We start from the raw sequence: 19,058 nt of genomic DNA, 5'->3' as shown, positions 1-19,058 counted from the left end.
CGTGGGGGGTGTTGGGAAGAAGAAACACGTGTTTGCAAAGAGACCACAAAAGGCCATTTTAAGACATGTTTAAACAAGTTTCTCATCAGATTTAGTGCTACACTACTCTCATCCCCACCACCCCACTGAAAACCCTGGCTTGCTCCCTGCCTTTCTGTGATGCTCCCCACGTGAGGTTACAGCCTGCTTCCTCCAGCCCTGGGACACCAAGTACCATTCCCTCAGCCCCAGGGTGCTGGGGCAGTGGGATGGGCTGTCCCCCCACACAAAGTGGGGGCAGGTCCCTGCCAAGAGGTGAAGGGCAGTGAGAGGTGCTCTGCGATGGCCTGCAGTGGGGGCCTGGCTGCAGGGGGGAGTGGTTTTGCAGCAGGGCCTTTGGAGGGTGTTCTGAGGGTTGCAGGTCAGGGGTGCATGGGATGGCACCAGAGGTGCAGGTGGGAGACAAGTGGTGTGCGGTAAGGAATTCTGGAGGATTAGATGAGTGTGCAGTAGGGTGCAGTGAGAGGTGCGGGGAGGGGTGCAGGGGGTGCACAGGGACTGCTGAGGGGGTACAGTGAGGGTTCAGGGAGAGGTGGAGTGAGGGGTGCAAGGAGTGCAGAGGGGGTGCAGTGGAGATGCAGTGAGGGGTGCAGTGAGAGGTGCAAGGAGCGCAGAGGGGTTGCATAGGGTACACTGGAGGTCCGTGGGGGTGCAGGGGGTGCAGTGGGGGTCAGTGGGGATGCAGAGGGTGCAGTGGGAGATGCAGTGAGGGGTACAGGGGGTGCAGGGGGTGCAGTGGGGGTCAGTAGGGGTGCAGGGGGTGCAGTGAGAGGTGCAGTGAGGGGTACAGGGGGTGCAGGGGGTGCAGTGGGGGTCAGTAGGGGTGCAGGGGGTGCAGTGAGAGGTGCAGTGAGGGGTACAGGGGGTGCAGGGGGTGCAGTGGGGGTCAGTAGGGGTGCAGGGGGTGCAGTGAGAGGTGCAGTGAGGGGTACAGGGGGTGCAGGGGGTGCAGTGGGGGTCAGTAGGGGTGCAGGGGGTGCAGTGGGAGGTGCGCTGTGAGCACGCCGGGGAGCACGGGGTTACAGCACGCCCATGAGGAGCGGGGCCAGCCCGGAGTAACAGCTCGGCAGCCAATAGGAGGCCAGGAAAGAGCGGGGGGCGGGACCAGCCGAAGGCACGTCACCCAATCGCAGGGCCCGCGGTGGGTCAGAGGCGGGCGCGGCCAATCAGGCTCCGGGAGGGGGCGCGGGTGGGGGGGTATCCCCCGTGACGTCACGGGCGGGGATTCCCCTGCGGAGCGGCTCCGGCGCGAGGGTACGAGGTGCGCCCCAGCCCGTCCTGCCCAGGGCTGCGGCATCGCCACGGGCCGGGCTGTGCCCCAGAACGGAGGGGTCGCCCCGTAGTGCCCAGCGGGTGACCCCGCTCCGCGCCCCTCTCGGGTCTGTGTCGCTCACCCCTCCTCCCTGGTGCGGTGGGCTGCTGGGCAGGCACGGGGGTGTCCTGCCAGGCAGGACTGCACTGCACCCTCCGCTTAATTCTCTGCCCACAAAACATCCCACGCCGTATGACTTGGGATGTCCGCCCTGCTCCCCGCCTCAGCTTGGGCTCATGGGGGTACCGGAGAGGCAGTGGGACAGGGCTGGATCGCAGTCTTTTTCCAGCGACGCCCCCAGTCCTGGGATGCAGTGAAGGTGGTGTCAGGGTTAACTGGGGCTGCCACAAGGTGATGCAGGTGTGGAAGGGTCTGAGATAAAGCCTTTCCTGGGGGTGTCCATCTGAAACAAGCCCTGTGCCTGGTGAGACCCTCCTGCTCCAGACACATGCAATGTGTCTTGCCACTTGCAGGGCTGGGGTGACGGCCAGAAGAACAGGAAAAGCCTGGAGAGAGGAAGGTGGGCTCCTTCTGGGGCATGCAAGGCCTAGATGGCCTAGGAACTGTGAGGGTTCTGCTCTGGGCAGCCTAGGCATAGAGCTTCTTCCCCCTCCATCTCACACAGCAGCTTGCAACAGGACAGCTGCACTTTAACAGCCATGAGACCCCCAGGTCAGCCAGAGCAGACCCCTTGGGTAGGGATTTTTCCCTAGTTTTATGCCACTCTGCAACAACTCAAAGCTTCACCACTCCCCTGATCTCCTCCTTCCTGCATGGCCTGCCCCAGCCCAGAGCCTATTTATAATAATTGGAAGAACTGAAATAATAAAGTTGTTGCCTAACAGTGGCAGCAACCCCTTTGTCCCTGTACCCTGCTCCCAGCCAACACAACCACACCATGATCTGGAGGTGAGGCTGTGTGCCTACTAGAGCCTGTCCCACCCTGCAAACCCGGGGTACGGGGAGTGTGACCCAAATGACTGCCCTGAGGTCAGCTTTAAGCTGTGTCTGTAGTGCATCTGTAGTTGCCTGCTAGTAGCAGCATGCTCAATCCTGAGGCTTCCCCACTGGATCAGCCCCTCCCCTACTCTTTCCTGCCCCAAAGAGTACCCCAAGCGTTGGGGTGACCTGGTGAAGGGTACACAGACCCCACGGCCATGGCTCACCCTGCAGCCCAGCTCCAGTGGCCACCATGCTAAAGCTACAGCAAAAGCTTGGGGTGTTGGCATTAGGAAAAGTCCTCCTGCCTCTTGAGCCTTGCAAAATCCTTCTCATGATGTCCAAATGCTGAAGGAGAGGTTTACCATGAAGTAAACCAGGATGCAGCAGGACTCCCACATGCTGCTCCTGCCTCTTCACTCCTCTCCCTGAGCAAGTGGTCCATGTTCACACTCCAGTGCTTTCTCCCAGATTGCTGAATGCCCAACCTGCTGCCAGGGATGGGTCTGCAGCCTCTGGTGGCAGGGTGTCTGGAGGGATGAAGACCTCTGGGCAATCAGGCACCCCAGTAGGTCTTTGGGCACTTCCCTATTACACTTTTTTTCAAAACCATGATGTTTTTCAATGGAAATGTAAGAGCTTTCACCAGCAACTCTTAGGTGGAACAGAAGGTAATAACAGAGTATTCAGGCTCATGGTCATGACCTGAAGGTCTCACATGCCACAAAACAGCATCCTGACAAACAACCATCCAGATGGCATGCAGCACAGGATGGATTAGGCAGAAGTATAATTCCAAAATCCAGAAGTTAAGTGAAGCAAGAGAGGGTGTCTAAGGACAAGGAGTGGAAGCTGCTTTGAAGTGTATCAGAATGTTTATCTTGATATCAAAAGCCCTAGTTCACTTTTTTAATGAACTGGCTCCTCCCTTTGAAGTGGATCCTCCTGTGCTGCTGCTCATGGCTGTGGCTCAGGAAGATCCTGCCCAGATTTCACCCTCCTCAAACGCTAATTTTTCTCTTGTAATTTGCCTGAAAATGATGAGACCAAAGGGAAAACTCAGGAATAAGAACAGCCAGGCTGCCTTTGGACCTGCCAAAAAGAGGACGGGGTCAGGCAGGGGTTTTTGAAGGCAGATTGAAGGCTGGATGCAGGGACATGCTCAGTGCCTGTGAGCACTTGGCACCTCCCTGCAGCAGGGACTGCACCCCGATCCTTGGGTGCGCAAACACTTATGGGGTCCCCCGAGAGTGCGGCTGAGTGTTACTCCAGGTCCTCCCTCCCAACAGGGAGGAAGCCTCCAGCTCAGATTATCCATCTTCCCAACAGGAGATGACTTCATTAGTTAATTAGAACAACAATCCTCATGGGCTCATCTGGGATTTGTAGCTGTGCTGGCAGGAGATTTGCTGACTGCAGGCAAGCCCTGGGGCAAAGCTTCTCTGGAGGACTTGGCGCACAGAGCCCTCGGGAACTTACCTCCCCTCCTGCTGAGCCGGAAGCTTCTGGATTGCACTTGTTCCAAGTCCATTTAATTTTAGCCAAAAATATTCCTCTTCAAAATGCAGTCTTGTGTTTTAGCTCTGGAGGTGGTGAAGCATCCTTATATAAAGTAAGAATAAACTGCAATATTCTCCTCATTGTAGGCACCATTCACACTCCAACAGGAAGATTCAATATGATTTCTTTAGTGCAGCTTCCCTTGAGAGCACTGTTCATACATAACGACATACTGCTTAGCACTTGGGGACTCAAGGGAAATTTTAGTGGTAGTATTTGAGTGGGGGAAAATGTTTTTTAAGAGAAAATTTTAATCTGCAAGCCATAAAGGGAACAGTGGCTTTGCATCCTATGGACAATGTTCTCAGCCTCTGCTAACATGGTTTTATCTTCCTCTGCAGGCTTGCTTCTTCAGATAAATTTATCCAGGATTGCATTTGGTGTAACAGCTTGATTTCTGTTGGTGCAAGGCTGATTTCTCACGAGAGTAACTGCCTTAGTTTTCTATCACTTGACAGCAAGTGCAGCTGCATTTTTTACTTGTAGACTTTGTTCTTGCAATTGCAGCCCGTGGGAGATCCTTCCCCTGCTCACCGTCTGGGATGAGTCGAGGCTGCTCCTTCAGCAGCATCCCTCTGTGTTGATTCGTGGGCCCTGGATGTCTGCTCCAGGGATAGAAACACAGGACTTCCTCGTCCTAACACAAAAGGCTTGCAGGACTCACAGGTCCTACCCCAAGATTCATCCAAAGGGGTAGGTCTGTGTCACAGCACTCTGATGCACCCCTGGATATCCTCAAAGCCTCATTGCTATGGTAGCAAATTTAGCACCGCAAATTAGTTGCAATTTTAGGCTGTTGCCAAGCTCTTCTTCAAAGTCTTTCTGGGTGTTGTTTTGCTCTGGTTTTCCATGTAACCTTCATCCCCTTCCACGTGCTCTTCATTTTGGTGCAGCTCCCCTCCTTGAGGAATGACCTTTCCCACCAATTTGCCCACTTTGCTCTTTGGCCATGCTGGCCTTGCAAATCTTGTTAAAGGACATGTTCATTCACTGGAAGTCTCCAGCATGCAGCTCTGAGCAGTTCTCATGCTGTCTGCAGGCAGTCTGCCCCCCTGGCTGCTCTATTAATTTCTCTTAGCAAGCTCCCTGATTTTTATGCAGTTCCCTTGATGAAGTTAAGCACGACTCAAGTGGTTTTTCTGCTTGACAGAGCAGCTCTTCAACAGTCCTCTTATAAATTGCCAGGGATAAAGTCCTGAGTCCGGCCCCCCCGTAGGCTCTCCCACAAACTGCTCCAAGAAACTCAATTAACAGCAGCTGAAAATCATGGTGCTTTACATCACCGCCACATTTTCCTGATTTCTCATGTCTCAGTGTCCCCCTTTCCTGTCTGCTGCTCCCCTCCAGCCACACAAACAGTGGCAGGTGCTGTTTGTCCCTAGACACAGTCCCACTGCAATACTCTGGGCCCCGTGGGTGCAGCTAAGCCATTTGTCCCTCATCTCCATGGCCTCTGAACCCATCCCCTCATGCCAAACCAGTGCCAATGCCCTGGCACCCTGCTGTTTCTTCACACATCCAGGTGTTGTGACACGGGGTGCTGCTGGGACAATGCTGGTTCCTGATGTACCACATCCATCCCAGAACCCCCTGTCCCTTCTCTGGGCTAGCTTGGTCATCCTCAATTCTCTCTGAGTTCCATGGGGCAGGCACCCACGGCAGGGTGTGCCTGGGAACAGGGACCTTGAGAGATACTCACAGCAGGAGCAAAGCAGGAGCATGTGCTGGAGCTGGGCTTGCTCTGTCTGTAGCTGTGTCTCCCATTTTGCAGGTGCCTGGCTCTAACCTGGCCCTCTCCAAGCATCCTGCAGACTGGAGCTGAAGCTTCGAGGGGTCCCTGACATGGAATGAAGGCTGGGGATGGTAGCAGGGAGTGTGAAACATGGGCTAGGGGATGGGAGAGAAGGAAGGTTGAGCAAGCAATCTGTGTGTGTGTTGCTTCAGGGGAAATGGGGTTCCTTTGCAAGCCATGAGCTGTTCCCCCAGGCTGGCCGTGGTGCAGCCACTTGTCTGCAAGGCTGAGGGACAGCCAGGGACAGAGCAGGGCAGGCATCTCCAGTGCTAGTGAGCTGTGTGGTGGTGCCAGCTGTGGGTGATGGATGGGTCTGCGTGGGGAGGGCGGTCAAGCCTTGCTACTCTGATGAGAAAATCATCGAGTGGCTGCAGGGTGCGCTGGGCAAATTGCAAAATAAGAGAGCAGCTGGGGCATCCTCCCAGCCCTTCATCATCCCCAGAGAGGCACAGTGACAGTCATGCCTGGTCAGGGAGCAAGCTCTGGCTGCACCCACAAGGGATTTACATTGACTGAGGTGGAAAGGCTTCATCACTGAGGAGTCTGGTAGCACAGTGAGCAAGAGGGGTGAGGACCTCCAGGGCAGCCCTAGGAGATCTGCTGCCTCTGGACATGAGGTTTCATGAGGATACAGGGAGAAAATGCTGAGGTGGGGGCAGAGAAGCATTGCACATCCCTCCCTACACACCTATCCCTGTACCCCACTGAGGTAACATTATGTTTGTGGACCCACCAACCCCCAGGTGACCAAGCTGGTGACACTAACAGCCACCCTTCCACCCACACCTCCCAGCCCCCACTGTTTGCGAGGGGCACAACACCCTTATGCACCCAGGGAAACCCCAAAAGCTGGGACCTCTCGCCAGCCCCCCACTCGCTGCTGCCTGCTCGGGCAAGCATGGTGAGGGAGAGGAGGAGGGATGATGAGTCCTGCCTGCGTGCACGCAGCCTGCTGCAGGTCTCAATAATTCAGGCCTGACACATTAAAGTTGCATGGCATGCAATTGCCGTCTGCAACGACAGACTGCGTCAGGAATGCTGGATGGTGAGTCCGGCCCGGCAGACATGGGCAGGCGATGGTGGGAGGGCGCAGCAGCTCCCCCGGGAGGGCAGGGTGTGGGCAACAGGCAGAGCATCCCTGCAGTGGGGATCTGGGTTAGGAGGAGGTTACAGAAGGAAGCACAGTCCTGGCTTTGGGATACACATTTCCGAGGAAGTCTTGTTCAAGCAGGGAATGCTGGCCAATGGCATTAACAGCCCAGCAGGTAGGAATGGGGCTGGGTTGCAGGAGGCTGAGTCAGGATAGTACTGTCCCCAGGGCTGCCCCTTCTCATGTATTCCCTGTGTCCCCCTCAGCCTCCCGGTCAGGACAGAGGACACAAAGTCTTGTGCTGCCTCAGGCCTCGGCTCAAAAGCTCTTCCCATCTGCGCCTGTCCCCAGGTTCCTGACACCACCTGCTGTGGTGTGGCTTGGACCCCCACATCCCTCCCCATCACTGAGGAAGCGAAGCTCTTTGCTGGCTGTTCCCGGAGTCGGTTGCCATGGGGATGTCAGATGTACCTAGCTGTTATAGGGATACTGTTGCCATGGTTATGTAGTTGCTGTGCCTGGTAGAGGCAGGGATGGAGCATCAGGAAAGCTGTTTACGCTGGGGGGGGCGGGTGGGAGCCACAGGCACCCCAGCTCTCTCAGCAGGAGGGTAAGACAAAGTCCAGCCTTCACCCCAAGTGCACCCCTATGGGGCAGAGGCTGGAGGCCATTTGGGGCAGAGCAAGGCTCACCAAGATGAGTGGGAATGAGTAGGCTGGTGCTCCTGACCCTGCAATGAAGTGGAGGTGACTGAGGGCATGTGGAGTTTCCCATAGTGTGTCCCAGCATGCTCCCAGTCAGGCTTGGTCGGAGAGGCACCCACACACCTGTTCTGTGTGTCCCACAGGGGAGAGCAGCTTCTCCGTGCTTGGTGCCAGGAGAATGGTGCAAAAACCTTTCCATCCTGCAGGACTTCTGTACTTGTAGCACACCTCAGCGCCCCCTGAGCTGTCCCAGCCTCCTGAGCAGGAGAGTGGGTTTCTACCCCACTGGGACTGGGAAGTGAAGGGATGGGGATTCCCAGATCTCAGTGGGCAGCCTATGGGCCCCTGGGGACAAGCTGGGCTGGCAGAGAGTGCCTAGATCCACTCCAGAGCTGCTTGGCTGAGCTCCCTCCCGGGCAGCGTGGTCAGATGCTTGGGCTGTCCTTGAGATGAAAAATGCAGTTGCAGGTTTAATTAAAACGAGAGGGAGCTCTGAGCTGCGCCACCAGCCTGGAAAAGCAGAGTCCAGCAGAGCTGGTGCGTGGCTCCCACGGGCTTCCCTGGGCATCTCTGACAGCTAAAAACCCTGCCAAAACCCGTGTTAAAAAACCCTGCTAAAAATTCTGACAGGGGTCCAGGCCTCATGTGTCACCTCACAGTGTCTGCTGTGGGGCAGACCAGGGGCTGCACAGCTGCTTAAAAGGGGAAAGCTCATCCCCCTGCAGGCTCTGTTATTGTAGGGGTCTACACAAACTTGACAAGCAGTGGGTTTGCACTTCTGCAGTGAGCCAAGGGCTGAGGGACAGGTAAGATGCTGCATGGAGCACTAACATCCCCATGAAATCAGAGTGTATTGGTGTAGGACCACGCTGTGCTCAGTGTGCCCTGCACTCCAGCATGTTCCTGATGAGAAAGCTAAAGATGAGCTCCTCATTCTCTGGGGTCTGCTACTGATGCAGGGTTGCATTTGGTGAAGTGACTAATGTTTTTAATTAAAAAATTAATCCTTAATCAGCCGCCTGGCCAGACCAGACAGGGCATTTTGTATGGCAGAGATAGGGCTGGAGAGTGAGCCCTTTGGTGAAGGAGAGTGGCAGATGCAGGTCCCTTGGTCCTTGCACAGTGACTGGGGCTCCTGCCCAGGCTGCCCAGGACACCTCCACACCAGGCTGGCTCCCCACAGCTATATGCCCCAACAAACCCCAGAGACAGAGGCAGAACCACTACCCTTGCCAGCTCATCCCCTCTTCTGCTCTGCCCAACACAACCCCACCATTCTTCCCAGTCACCCCCACAGCCCCCCCAAGCCCACCTTGCTCTGGCCAGCTGGGGCCCAGCTCCCAAGCAGCAGTTTTAATTAGATTGCAATCCCATTACATAGCTGCCTTCCCGCCTGCAGTTGCTAATCCTGTTAAGCATCCAGTAAATCTCCCTGTGCCTGTCCCCGGGGGTACAGGGAGGGGGGCTGCTGGCGGGTGGGCTCTGCTGAGCCAGGATGTGACTGCTAGGATGCAGAGCTTTGCCTTGGGATTCACCCCTGAAGACCCCTGCAGGGTTGAGAAGAGCTCAGGAGATTGAGGCAGACCCCAGAGTGGTGAGAAGGGTAAGTGGGGTTTCCCCTCCCTTCCTCAGTCCACCCTGAGCCCTCTGAGAAGCAGAGTGGAAAAACCCTGTCCTTGAGGCACATATACAACCTGTGTGTCTGTCACCACACCACGGTCACCATGGCTGCAATGGGTGCCAAGCCCACAGGTCTGACCATGGGGCAGGACAAGGAGCAGAGGCTGAGACAGTGTTGTCCCAACCAGGTTAGGGGATGCAGCCCACACAGTGCAGTGCCTCCTCCCACTAGCGCTCATTGCCCTGGAGCAGACAGGGCTGGTGACGACAAAGGGGACACAGGGTCACTTGTCCACTGCTTCTGGGCAGGTGTAGCCACGTGTGTGGCACTGAGGCAGGCTGCCTCATGCAGTGTGGTATCACCAGCAGGCTGTGGCTCCTGGGGATGTGGCCCTTGCAGGTAGTGCACCCTCAGACCTGTGCATTGCCACAGCAGGCAGTATCAGCATCATTCCCAAGTGGCAGCTGCCCCAGGGCTGTGGGCTCCCCACAGTCCTGCTGGCTTGCAGGGGACTCTGGCTGCCCTGGCACAGCACAGCTATCCATAGGTGAGGCATCACGGTCATGCTGTGAGAGCACAGTGACCCAACAAAGGCATCCCAGCTCTGCAGCCTGTCCTATCAGGAGTCAAAAGACTGTGGCCCTCTGGCCAGTCACCTTGCTCTGTGTCTGAGCTATGTCAGCCCCAGAGCAGCTACTGCAGAGCAGCAGCTCTTGCTACAGAGCACTAAGCAAGAGCCAGAGACTGTTGTCATTCTCCTTTTCTACATCCAGTCACATCCCCTCAGCACCTCCATGGCTGGCAAAGAGGAGTGTGGCCCAGCTCAGCCTTAACTCCCCTCAGTTCTGCCCCAGACTGAGCCACAGCAATCCCTGGAAACAAGTTCAATCAGGCTGTAATTGGAAGAACAGGGTGGCACAGGTGGCTGTGTGCCCACCCAGAGGAGTCCTGGCACTCCCGGGGGTGGGTGGCCAGCAATGAGAGTGGGTGCTGTCCATGCTGGAGGAGTCTGAGCTGCCGTCAGCATCAGCTGGTACAAATGCTGTTGATGGAGGCCACGGCGGGGTCGACGAGCCCCAGCTCCTCCTGCTCATTGACACAGAGCTGGTACCCACATCCCTTGCGCCGGGGCAGCGGCCCCAGGCGCCGGCTGGTCTTGGCACGGGGTGGCAGCAGGAAGCCGACGCTGCCGGCGATGAGCAGGTGCCAGATGCTGTGGATGTAGAAGTAGTTCTCCTCTGTCTCCACAAAGGCGTAAAGCAGCACGGCGGCCGCTGCAATCAGCGCTCCCGGGCACAGGTAAAACACCCAGCGCTTCCAGGTCGGCGGGTAGCAGTGGCGGCGCCGGATGGTGCGAGCCGTCTGTGGTAGGGAAAGGACAGGCTGGGAGAGGGAGCCGCAGGAGGGACAGGCACAGCCCCTGTGCCACGGTGCCACATCCCCCAGGAGCCAGGGAGAGGAGTTCATGGGGAAGGGTGATGGCAGCAGAGGGGAGATGCTGGCAGGGCAGCAGGGCCAGATGGCTGGGCAGGATGCTGAGTGAAGCCAGGGTGGGCATATAAGGGACAACATCTTACCCAGGCGACGGCCATTATCCCCAAAGCAAAAAGGCTGGGCCCCAGAAGGTTCCAGAGCCCGTGGCGATCCATTTGCAGAGCCATGGCAAGCAGCATGGCTCCCAGCAGGTACAGCACCTGTGGGGCAGTGGGGCACCTGTCAAGACAAATCCTTTTCATCCTGCCCTGCATGCTCCCCTCCCCACACTTGCCTGCTTGACCACAGGCTGGAGCCGGGCCATGGCAATGACGGTGACCCAGACGGACATGAGAGAGCCCAGGAAGTCACAGAACTGCAGCACATCATAGTCCATGATGCAAAACACCACAATGCCTGGCTGGTCGCAGGCATGGTAGAACTGGGGTAGCAGGGAAAGAGCATGAGAGCTGCCCTGCACAGCCCCAGCCCCTCGCTTGTCCCTCAGCTGCCCCCACCCGACACTCACAGTGGAGAAGAACATGGTGAAGATGTAGACAGCAGCTTCCATGAGGTAGTGGCTGCGGACAGCAATGGCCACGGGAGGCACAAACATGACATTGCTGAGGCACAACAGCAGTGTGGAGAGGAGCTGGAAGCCATAGGAGAAAGCCTCAGCGTTGTCTGTGCAGCCCCAGCCGTTCCAGCCTGTGACCAGGGAGAGCCACTGTCACCCCTGCAGCACTCACAGGGGCTGGGGAGGGATCAGGGAACCCCCTTTCCAGCACCCTGCAGAGACTAATGGGATGCACAACCTGTAGGGAGAAGGGGAGGGTGCTGGGGGATCCTTGGGTGCAGTGGCAGCTCTCACCAGCCTTGCACTCGCAGGCAGCATACAGGTAGTTGTTGGTGCGCAGCAGCTTGCACTGGCCGTAGATGCCGCAGTCGTTGATGCAGGGAGAGAGGTAGGCACGCAGGTACACCTCGGCTGTCACGTTGGTGCAGGGCTCAAACCTGTGGTGCAGGAGAAGGGGGGTCAACCCTTGCCTTGCTTTGAGCAGCTCCTGCCTCGAGCAGCTCCTGCCTCTACTAGAGCCACCCATTGCACCCAGACTTGGCAGGTGATGGGAGATCTGGGGACTGGAAGAGTGCAGAAATCAGCTGCTTTGGTGTTAAATATGGCAGCCGAAAGCTGGTCCCCAAGAATCTTGTGTGCAGCAATTGCCTGGGCCAGCCTGTGTGAGCAGGAAGAATGTGGCCACACCTAGGCCCCCTTGGCCTTTAGCAACACACTCAGTTGACTCTAATTTCATTTGGATTTTGCTGTGCAAACACAGTGCTCTGCAATGCCTGCATGTGACCCTGTCGGGAAGAACTGACTGTAACTGGTAACTCAGCATGAACTAGAAATGCAGTGGAGGATTCAGAGAAGGCACAGCATCCCCACTGCCCCGCGTCGCCCACGCACAGGGCTCTGGGCACAGCCAGCACCTCCTTAGCTCTGGCACGCCAGGAGCACAGACAGCCCCTCATGATGATAGCACACGCCAACTGCTGCCTGTGCACATGCAGGCAGCCCAACATGCACAAACATGCACACAGTGCTGGTTACATGTGTGTCTGCTGTCCATGTATGTGCTCACACAGTCAAATCTGCACACACATGCATGCGGAACACACACAGCCTTGACTGATTGAACAAACCCGAACATGAGCACAGAGTTGCCTGCATACGTGCACTCAAACATGCGTGCAGTGCTGTACACATGTGTGCACTAAATGTGAACACAGCACTCACGCACCCTCACATGTACAGACAAACACGCACACATACACACACACACACACCCCCCCACACCCACACACCCCAGCTTCTCTTCTTCTCACGGCTCCAGGCAGACACAGAAGCAGAGCTGCAGGCACACGACAAGTCCCTGGAGATGCTGAGCAGAGCCCTAGCCTGACCAGAGCCGCCCCCTCACACGCACAGCCCTGTCCTCGCAGCGACAGCCCGGTTCCCTCCCGGGCGCGGGTACAGATGGGCTCTGCCACGGAGACGGGCAGGCACTGACAGATGCCCGGCGTTTGCGAGCTGACAGGCGCTTCCTAACCGCGAGACAGAGGGAAGAGCCGCAGGGACCCACAGATGGTCAGGCAGACGCGAGATAGAGCCATCCGTGCCCACGCAGCACTCACACAGTGACACGCAGCCCGCAAAGCCACGTGCACACACATGAGTGAGACACACAGCGCAGAGGACAGGCACACCCACGGACCCACAGGACACACAGACACAGGCTATGGTGGGGACAGCCCTCTGGGGGCACAGGGAAGGGACATGCCAGGGCTCTTACCCATGCTCCGTGGCACAGAGTGAGCGCAGGCTCAGGTACCAGCTGCCCGTCTGTGGGTAGGGGATCCTCAGGCGGCTGAGGCTGGCGGTGGCATTGACAGAGAGCAGGAAGCCTGCCAGGGATTCTGTGGGCCAGGAGAGCTCTGGGTGAGCAGGGCTGGATGCAGTCTTCTGCCCTGGGCAGAGCTGGGACAGGGACAAATACCCTGTGCCAGGCTCCAGAGCCACATGCCACCACTTGCCCCAACCCAGCCTCTCGCCAGACACAAGGAGAGTGCAACCCCCACAGCCATGGCAGGATGGACATGCACAGCCCAGCCTACCTGTCTCACAGGTGACCGAGGCATTGTCACCAGACGTCAGTGGGACTTCGTGGTTCAGGCACCCAAACACTGTCACATTCTCACCACACAGGGAGCTCTGGCAGAGGAGATGGCCTTAAATCAGTGCCAGGGATGTCTCCTGCTCTGACAGCACTCGGATCATGCACACCAACTAGCAATGCCCTAACCCACTCAAGAACATCCCAAACCCATGCCATCATCCTGCCCTTGGAGCACCCTAATATCATCACCCAAGAGCTCCCCAGCCATGGCCCATGACCCAAAAGCAGCCCAAATCCTGTTCCTTGCCCTGCTGCAATGTTGACATCACTCATCTCCCAGGCCACCCCCCACACTGGGCTGCCCTGCCCCGTCCAGGGCACATGTGGCCACCTCACCACGTTGAGCCGCAGCTCCAGGTTGAGCACCCCTCCACTGTCCAGCACTGGCAGGAGGTTGATGACGAAGACAGCGGGGCGGTCGGGCGGCACTGACACGTTGGGCCCAAAGAAGATGTAGAAGTGGACGGAGAAGGTGTCCAGCTCGTTGCGCAGCGTGGGTCGGACGGGCCAGCACCGCTCTCCGGCAGGAGGGGCAACAGAGATGGGGACTGGGTGCTTTGTGCTGTTGGGGCTGGTGGGTGGAGGGCTGTCCCCCAGCCCCAGTCCGCCCGCAGAGCCAAAGGAATGGGGCATGTTCATGGAAGCACTGGAGGGCAGGAAGGGTGGCCGGGCCAGGCTGGGTCGGGAACAGTCTGGAGGGGCAGAGCCATCAGCCTGGGCACCACACAGCTCCTGCCCCCTCTTAGCTCCCACCTCTCATTCTTGCCCACCATTCACCTCCATCTGCAACCCAGCCCCAACACCTCTCAGTGTCCCCATCCCAGCAGAGGAGGGCCAAATCCTGTGGGCATCCTTTGCCCCTCCACCGGTCACCAAAGCAAGTCAAGACCATGTCCCCACTCACACCTCCATGTGCCCACTCACCTGTGAGCTGCACGGTGACCTGGAAAGAGACGGTGCCTGGCACGCCAGGGTGTTTTTCCACCAGCACATAGTACCAGTGCTGCCAGAAGGGCAGGTCCTGTGCCAGCTGGCAGGGAGTGTGTTCCCGGCAGTCCAGCGCCGTGGAGTTGTGCAGGGGAGGAGCCTTGGCCCGCACACGCAGCCAGAGCGGGCAGCCCTCGGCCCCCCGGCACCGCAGCACCTCCACCAGCACTCGGGATGTGTAGCTGGGCACAAACACCCTGCAGGACAGCAGTGTCAGGCTGTGCCCACCACTATGGACCAAGAGGGTTGGGGAGGCAAGCCAGAGGGATGGGAGACTCAGCTCCCCACCCTGAAGACATCCCCACCTTAGGAGACCCTCTCGCACTCACTTGTAGAGGCAGGAGCGGTTGTGGGGGGCCATGCTCTGCTCAGTGACATGACCAGGGTACAGCACAGCGATGTTCACCAGGCGCTGCACGATGAGCTGTGGCTGGAAGAGGTACTGGCACTCCTCGTAAAGCCCCTACACCAGCAGGACAGTCAGTACAAGACAAAAGGCACAGGGCATTGTCCCACGTGGGACACCTGTGCTGGGCACTCCCAGCCCAGAGCAGTCAGGCCCCAGAGGAGCCCTACAGCGAGCCCTGCCACCCCCCAGTCCCTCCAGGCCCTTCACCTTGACAGAGATCTTGCCCTCATCTTTGGGCAGGTGGGCAGCCAGGAACCAGTCCCCGGGCAGCGGGCTGGTGACATTGAACACCCCCGTGGTGCGGTTGGGCAGGGTCCAGGTGAGGGTTAGTGCGAAGGAGCCAGGGACAGCTGTGTCCCTGGGGAAGTGTGTGTGCAGCGGGTTAATGACAGAGGGAGCCCCTGAGCGGAAATACCTGCGGGAGAGACAGCAGTCAGCAGGGTGCAGGCTAAGCATCGTGGCAGGGCCAGCATGTCCTATACGTGGGTGTGTTTCCTCTCTGCTATTAGGAAACTTAAAGACATTATGGAAGCCATCTGTAAGCTGGGACCTCGCTGGAGACTGTTAGCTTCCCTGAGTGGGTGTTCAGGCAAAACAGTTCATGTATGAGATGCACAAAAGAGTGGAGCCTGAAATGGTCCTGGGAAGATGATTCATGGGGAGTGAGCGTGCATGTTGTCTGGGTTTTGGCTGGGATAGGGTTCCTTTTCTCTCTCTAGCTGGTACAGTGCTGTGTTTTGGATTTAGTATGAGAATAATGTTGGTAACACACTGGCATTTTGGTTGCTGCTCAGCAGGGCTCACCCTAGGTCAAGGACTTTTCAGTGTTCAGTGCTCTGCCAATCAGCAGGTGTACAAGAAACAGGGAACACGGCCAGCACACCTGACCCAAACTGGCCAAAGGGATATTCCATACCACAGAACATCATGCCTGGTGTATAAACTGGGGAGAGTTGGCACAGAGCCACCAGTCACTGCTGGGGGACAGGTTGGGCATCAGTCAGCGTATGGTCAGCAATTGTCTTGTGAATCACTTGTCTTTATTGGGTTTATGTCTCTCTCTCCTTTTTGTTGCTATTATTATTAGTAGTATTGCTGTTGTTGTTTCATCATTCGTGTTACTGACATTTTTTTATTATTATTAAACTCTTTTTATCTCAACCATGAGGGGTTTTTTTGGTTGTGTTTTTTTTTCTTTTGTTTTGTTTTTTTTTTCACAATTCTCCTCTCCAGTGGGGGAACTGAGGAGTGAGAGAGCATCTTCGTGGTACTCAGTTGGCAGTGTGTAAACCACAACACACGTGTATGAGTGTGCATATATATAAGTGCATGTAGCTGTGCACACATATATACCTGCATGTGTGTGTGCATGAAGGCCAGGCTGGATGGAGCTCTGAGCAACCTGGTCTAGGGGAAGGTGTCCCTGCCCATGACAGCAGGCTGGAACAAGATGATCTTTACTGTCTCTTCCAACCCAAAACCATTCTACAATCCTATGATTCTTTGACTCTATCTGTACATGGGCTTGTGCAAGTCAGAAGCAGGCAAGAGCAGGCAGGCTCTGGGGCAAGTCCAGGCAGGTGCAGCAGGGGCAGGCAGAGGCAGGCAGGAAACAAACACAGCAGGCTGCTTACTCACACGGTGATGCTACGATCTGGGCATTGATCCCCAAAGGTGCCACCTTGCTCCTTGAAGGTGATGAGGTTCCAGACAGCGATGACTGTGTCCTCAGGGATGTGGAAGTGGAAGAGCTCGATGCTGGCGAAGGAGCGGAAGGGGCTGAGCTTGCGTGGTGTGCGGGTGAAGTAGTCTGTCACAAAGAGCCCATCTGCAAAGGAGATCCAAGGGATCCAAGTAGGGTGAGGGGCTGGGGAAGCGGATGTGCAGCACCCCTCCCAGGTAAGGCCCACCCATTCAGGCTCTCAATATGCCCGAAATCCAGCAGCCTGAAGGCAGGAGGGGCTGGGACTATGCCACTTTGGTGAGTCCCCAGGGATGGTGTCAGCTGTGCCCGGCTGTGTCTCCCAGCCCTGGCACAGTCTGCATCATTCCTGGTTCAGCACTGCCTAGAGCCCAATTTACTGAGCTGTGGGCATTGATCCTCTGGAGCCTGAGGAGCCCTTGGTCCCTGCTGCTCATGCTCTGCTCCCTGCATTTTACCTGTAATAAAGGAATATTCTTCATGTCCTAACAGGTCATCTCCCACAGAAACACAGATTCCACCTTCTCTGCTTGCTGGGGTGGCTCAGCACAGAGCCCATCATAAAGTGCAGAGTCCCATATTAGACCTGCGAGAAGGAGCGAGCAGAGCACCTCCTGCACAGCCTCCCAGTTTGTGGGGGAGGAATGGTGCACATATGTGTGCACATATGCACACGTGGGTGGTGTCTGCATGCACAGTGAAGTGGAGGTGTGCACACCCACATCCACGGGTGTGCATGGCTGTGCACAGCCTCATGTCTGACAGACACTTCCTGCAAGCCCACGGCACACACTGGGGCCACCTCCGCCTGCCCAACTGCCTGGCTGTTTGATTTCCAGAGATTTCCAGGAGCCCCAGCAACTACTTCCTTGGCACAGTAGAGACGGGGGAGAGCAGGTCTCTAGACAGCAGCTGTAATTTCACCCTACCATTACCCCACTATCCCCACTGCCAGCCTGGGAGACCCATCTATTATTCCCCAGAGACACAGCAAGAATGAGATGCACCTCCTCACAAGATGCTGGAAAGGGGGAGATCAGCAGAGGATGGGCTGGGAGCAGGGCTATGCCCAGGAGGACTCATCCAGGGGGAGTGGAAGAGCTGAGACGAGGGTCTGCTTTGTACCTCGTGTTCCTGGCCGGGAGTGTGCGCATGTGCTTGTGTGCACGTGTGTTTGTGCTGTGTGTGTGCAGCCCCAGTCGGCTGTACACTGACATGCATCTGCTCCCTTGCCTGGAACAAAGGCAGCTCCCCCTCCCCTTCACTCCCAGCCGACACAAGCCAGGCATGGAACACCTGTCTCCTCAGTGCAAGAGCACCTGATCCCAATTTCCCCACGGGGAACCACCAAGTCACTCCACAGCCCCACGTGGGGACAGTGACCTGCCAGGGGACCCCAGAGAAGGTGTTGAACACAACTCCAGGAGGGGGAATGGGGGGAAGCACTCGGAGCTGTCCAGTCCCAGCGCGGTCCCCCCATGCTCACTCGGCCAGGACAAGCTGGGGGAAGCTGGCTGCAGGCAGAGGGTCAGTCTTAAGTGCTGTGGCTGTGCGGCCAGAGCACGGGAGGGTTGCTGTGGGATGGAGAGGGATTTCTATCCATGGAAGCGGAGTGAGGGGAAGGAAAAAAGCAAAAGGCCCTCCGCATCAGGTCAGCGGCCGGAGCCGCGGGATCCCCGTCGCGGGACCCCCTCCCGGGAACACCCTCCCTGGGACCGCAGCCCCAGGTCGCGTCTGGCGGTCAGCACCGGGGACAGCTCCGCGGCCGGCGGTCAGCACCGCGCACAGCTCCCGTAGCCGCCACGCCGCTGCCCCCGGTACCGGCAGCCCCCGGCCAGCTGCCCCCCCTCCCTAGGGGATGCACCCTAACCCAAACTCTTCCGCACCCGGTTACTGAGCCAGCTCCCCGTGCCCCATAACCTGCTCCTCGCCTCACATACTCCCGCCGATATCCCTCCCCGCACATCCCGACGCTCGACTGGGAGCACTCACCCGTCTCTATAGGCCGTCCATCCCCGTTGCCCCCTGAACGCACACAGCCCTCTACCCTACATCTGCAGCCCCCTGGGCCCGCTCACTGCCCACGCATACGCCTCCCTCCCAGGGTGTTCCACCACCTGGGCACTGCACGCGTTCTCCTGGCACGCACACCTCTGTGCCCCACTGCACATCTGACTCTGTGCCCCACTGCACGGGTGCCCCGTGCCCCACGGGGTATGCTTACCGCCGTGCTGTCCCACGGCACGCACACCCACACACCCCATTCCATAGGCAGCCCGAACCCTTTGCACAAGCATCTCCACACCCCGTTATGCAAACACCTCCCCTCCCGCACACACATCTCCACGCCCATCACACCCACCTCGCGCCCCATGGCACGTGCACCCCTGCCCCATGGCATACACCCCCCCACCCGGCTGGGTGCACCTCTGTCCCCTGTTGCAGACGTGCCCCAAATCCCGCTGCGTGCTCGCCCCACTCACTGTGTCCCACTGAACGCGCACGCCACATCCCGGGATGCCATCCGCCCATGGCTGCACTCTTGTGCTCCATTCCCACCCGCCCCCCACACACACCCCACACGCACACCCCACATCCCATCGCTCGTGTAGCTCACATCCATCCCAAGCTCATGTCCCTTGCCTCGCCGCACGGAACCCCGCGCCCCGCACTTTCAGCCCTCCCGCCCCCC

The 19,058-nt window shown here is 57.7% G+C and overlaps 1 protein-coding gene across 1 annotated transcript in view; it reads right to left on the bottom strand.

The window, feature by feature from the left end:
- Nucleotides 1-9,934: 9,934 nt before the first annotated feature.
- TMEM8B (transmembrane protein 8B) overlaps nucleotides 9,935-19,058 on the bottom strand; it is an 11,803-nt gene continuing 2,679 nt past the window's right edge. Inside the window, exons 3-14 of the mRNA XM_017818994.1 lie at nucleotides 16,303-16,492; nucleotides 14,872-15,079; nucleotides 14,585-14,718; nucleotides 14,193-14,452; nucleotides 13,605-13,960; nucleotides 13,207-13,303; nucleotides 12,885-13,008; nucleotides 11,402-11,544; nucleotides 11,060-11,238; nucleotides 10,826-10,972; nucleotides 10,635-10,751; nucleotides 9,935-10,419 (exon numbers count right to left, since the gene is read on the bottom strand). Of these exons, the coding sequence (XP_017674483.1) occupies nucleotides 10,084-10,419; nucleotides 10,635-10,751; nucleotides 10,826-10,972; nucleotides 11,060-11,238; nucleotides 11,402-11,544; nucleotides 12,885-13,008; nucleotides 13,207-13,303; nucleotides 13,605-13,960; nucleotides 14,193-14,452; nucleotides 14,585-14,718; nucleotides 14,872-15,079; nucleotides 16,303-16,492 (2,291 nt within the window). The 3' untranslated portion in view covers nucleotides 9,935-10,083. The remainder of the gene's footprint in view (nucleotides 10,420-10,634; nucleotides 10,752-10,825; nucleotides 10,973-11,059; nucleotides 11,239-11,401; nucleotides 11,545-12,884; nucleotides 13,009-13,206; nucleotides 13,304-13,604; nucleotides 13,961-14,192; nucleotides 14,453-14,584; nucleotides 14,719-14,871; nucleotides 15,080-16,302; nucleotides 16,493-19,058) is intronic.

This window comes from Lepidothrix coronata, unplaced genomic scaffold (genome assembly GCF_001604755.1).
Source record: "Lepidothrix coronata isolate B3197 unplaced genomic scaffold, Lepidothrix_coronata-1.0 Scaffold72, whole genome shotgun sequence".
NCBI classification, from domain to species: domain Eukaryota; kingdom Metazoa; phylum Chordata; class Aves; order Passeriformes; family Pipridae; genus Lepidothrix; species Lepidothrix coronata.
The sequence above is the reverse complement of the archived record's forward strand: the minus strand, read 5'-3'. Positions and strand labels throughout refer to the sequence as shown.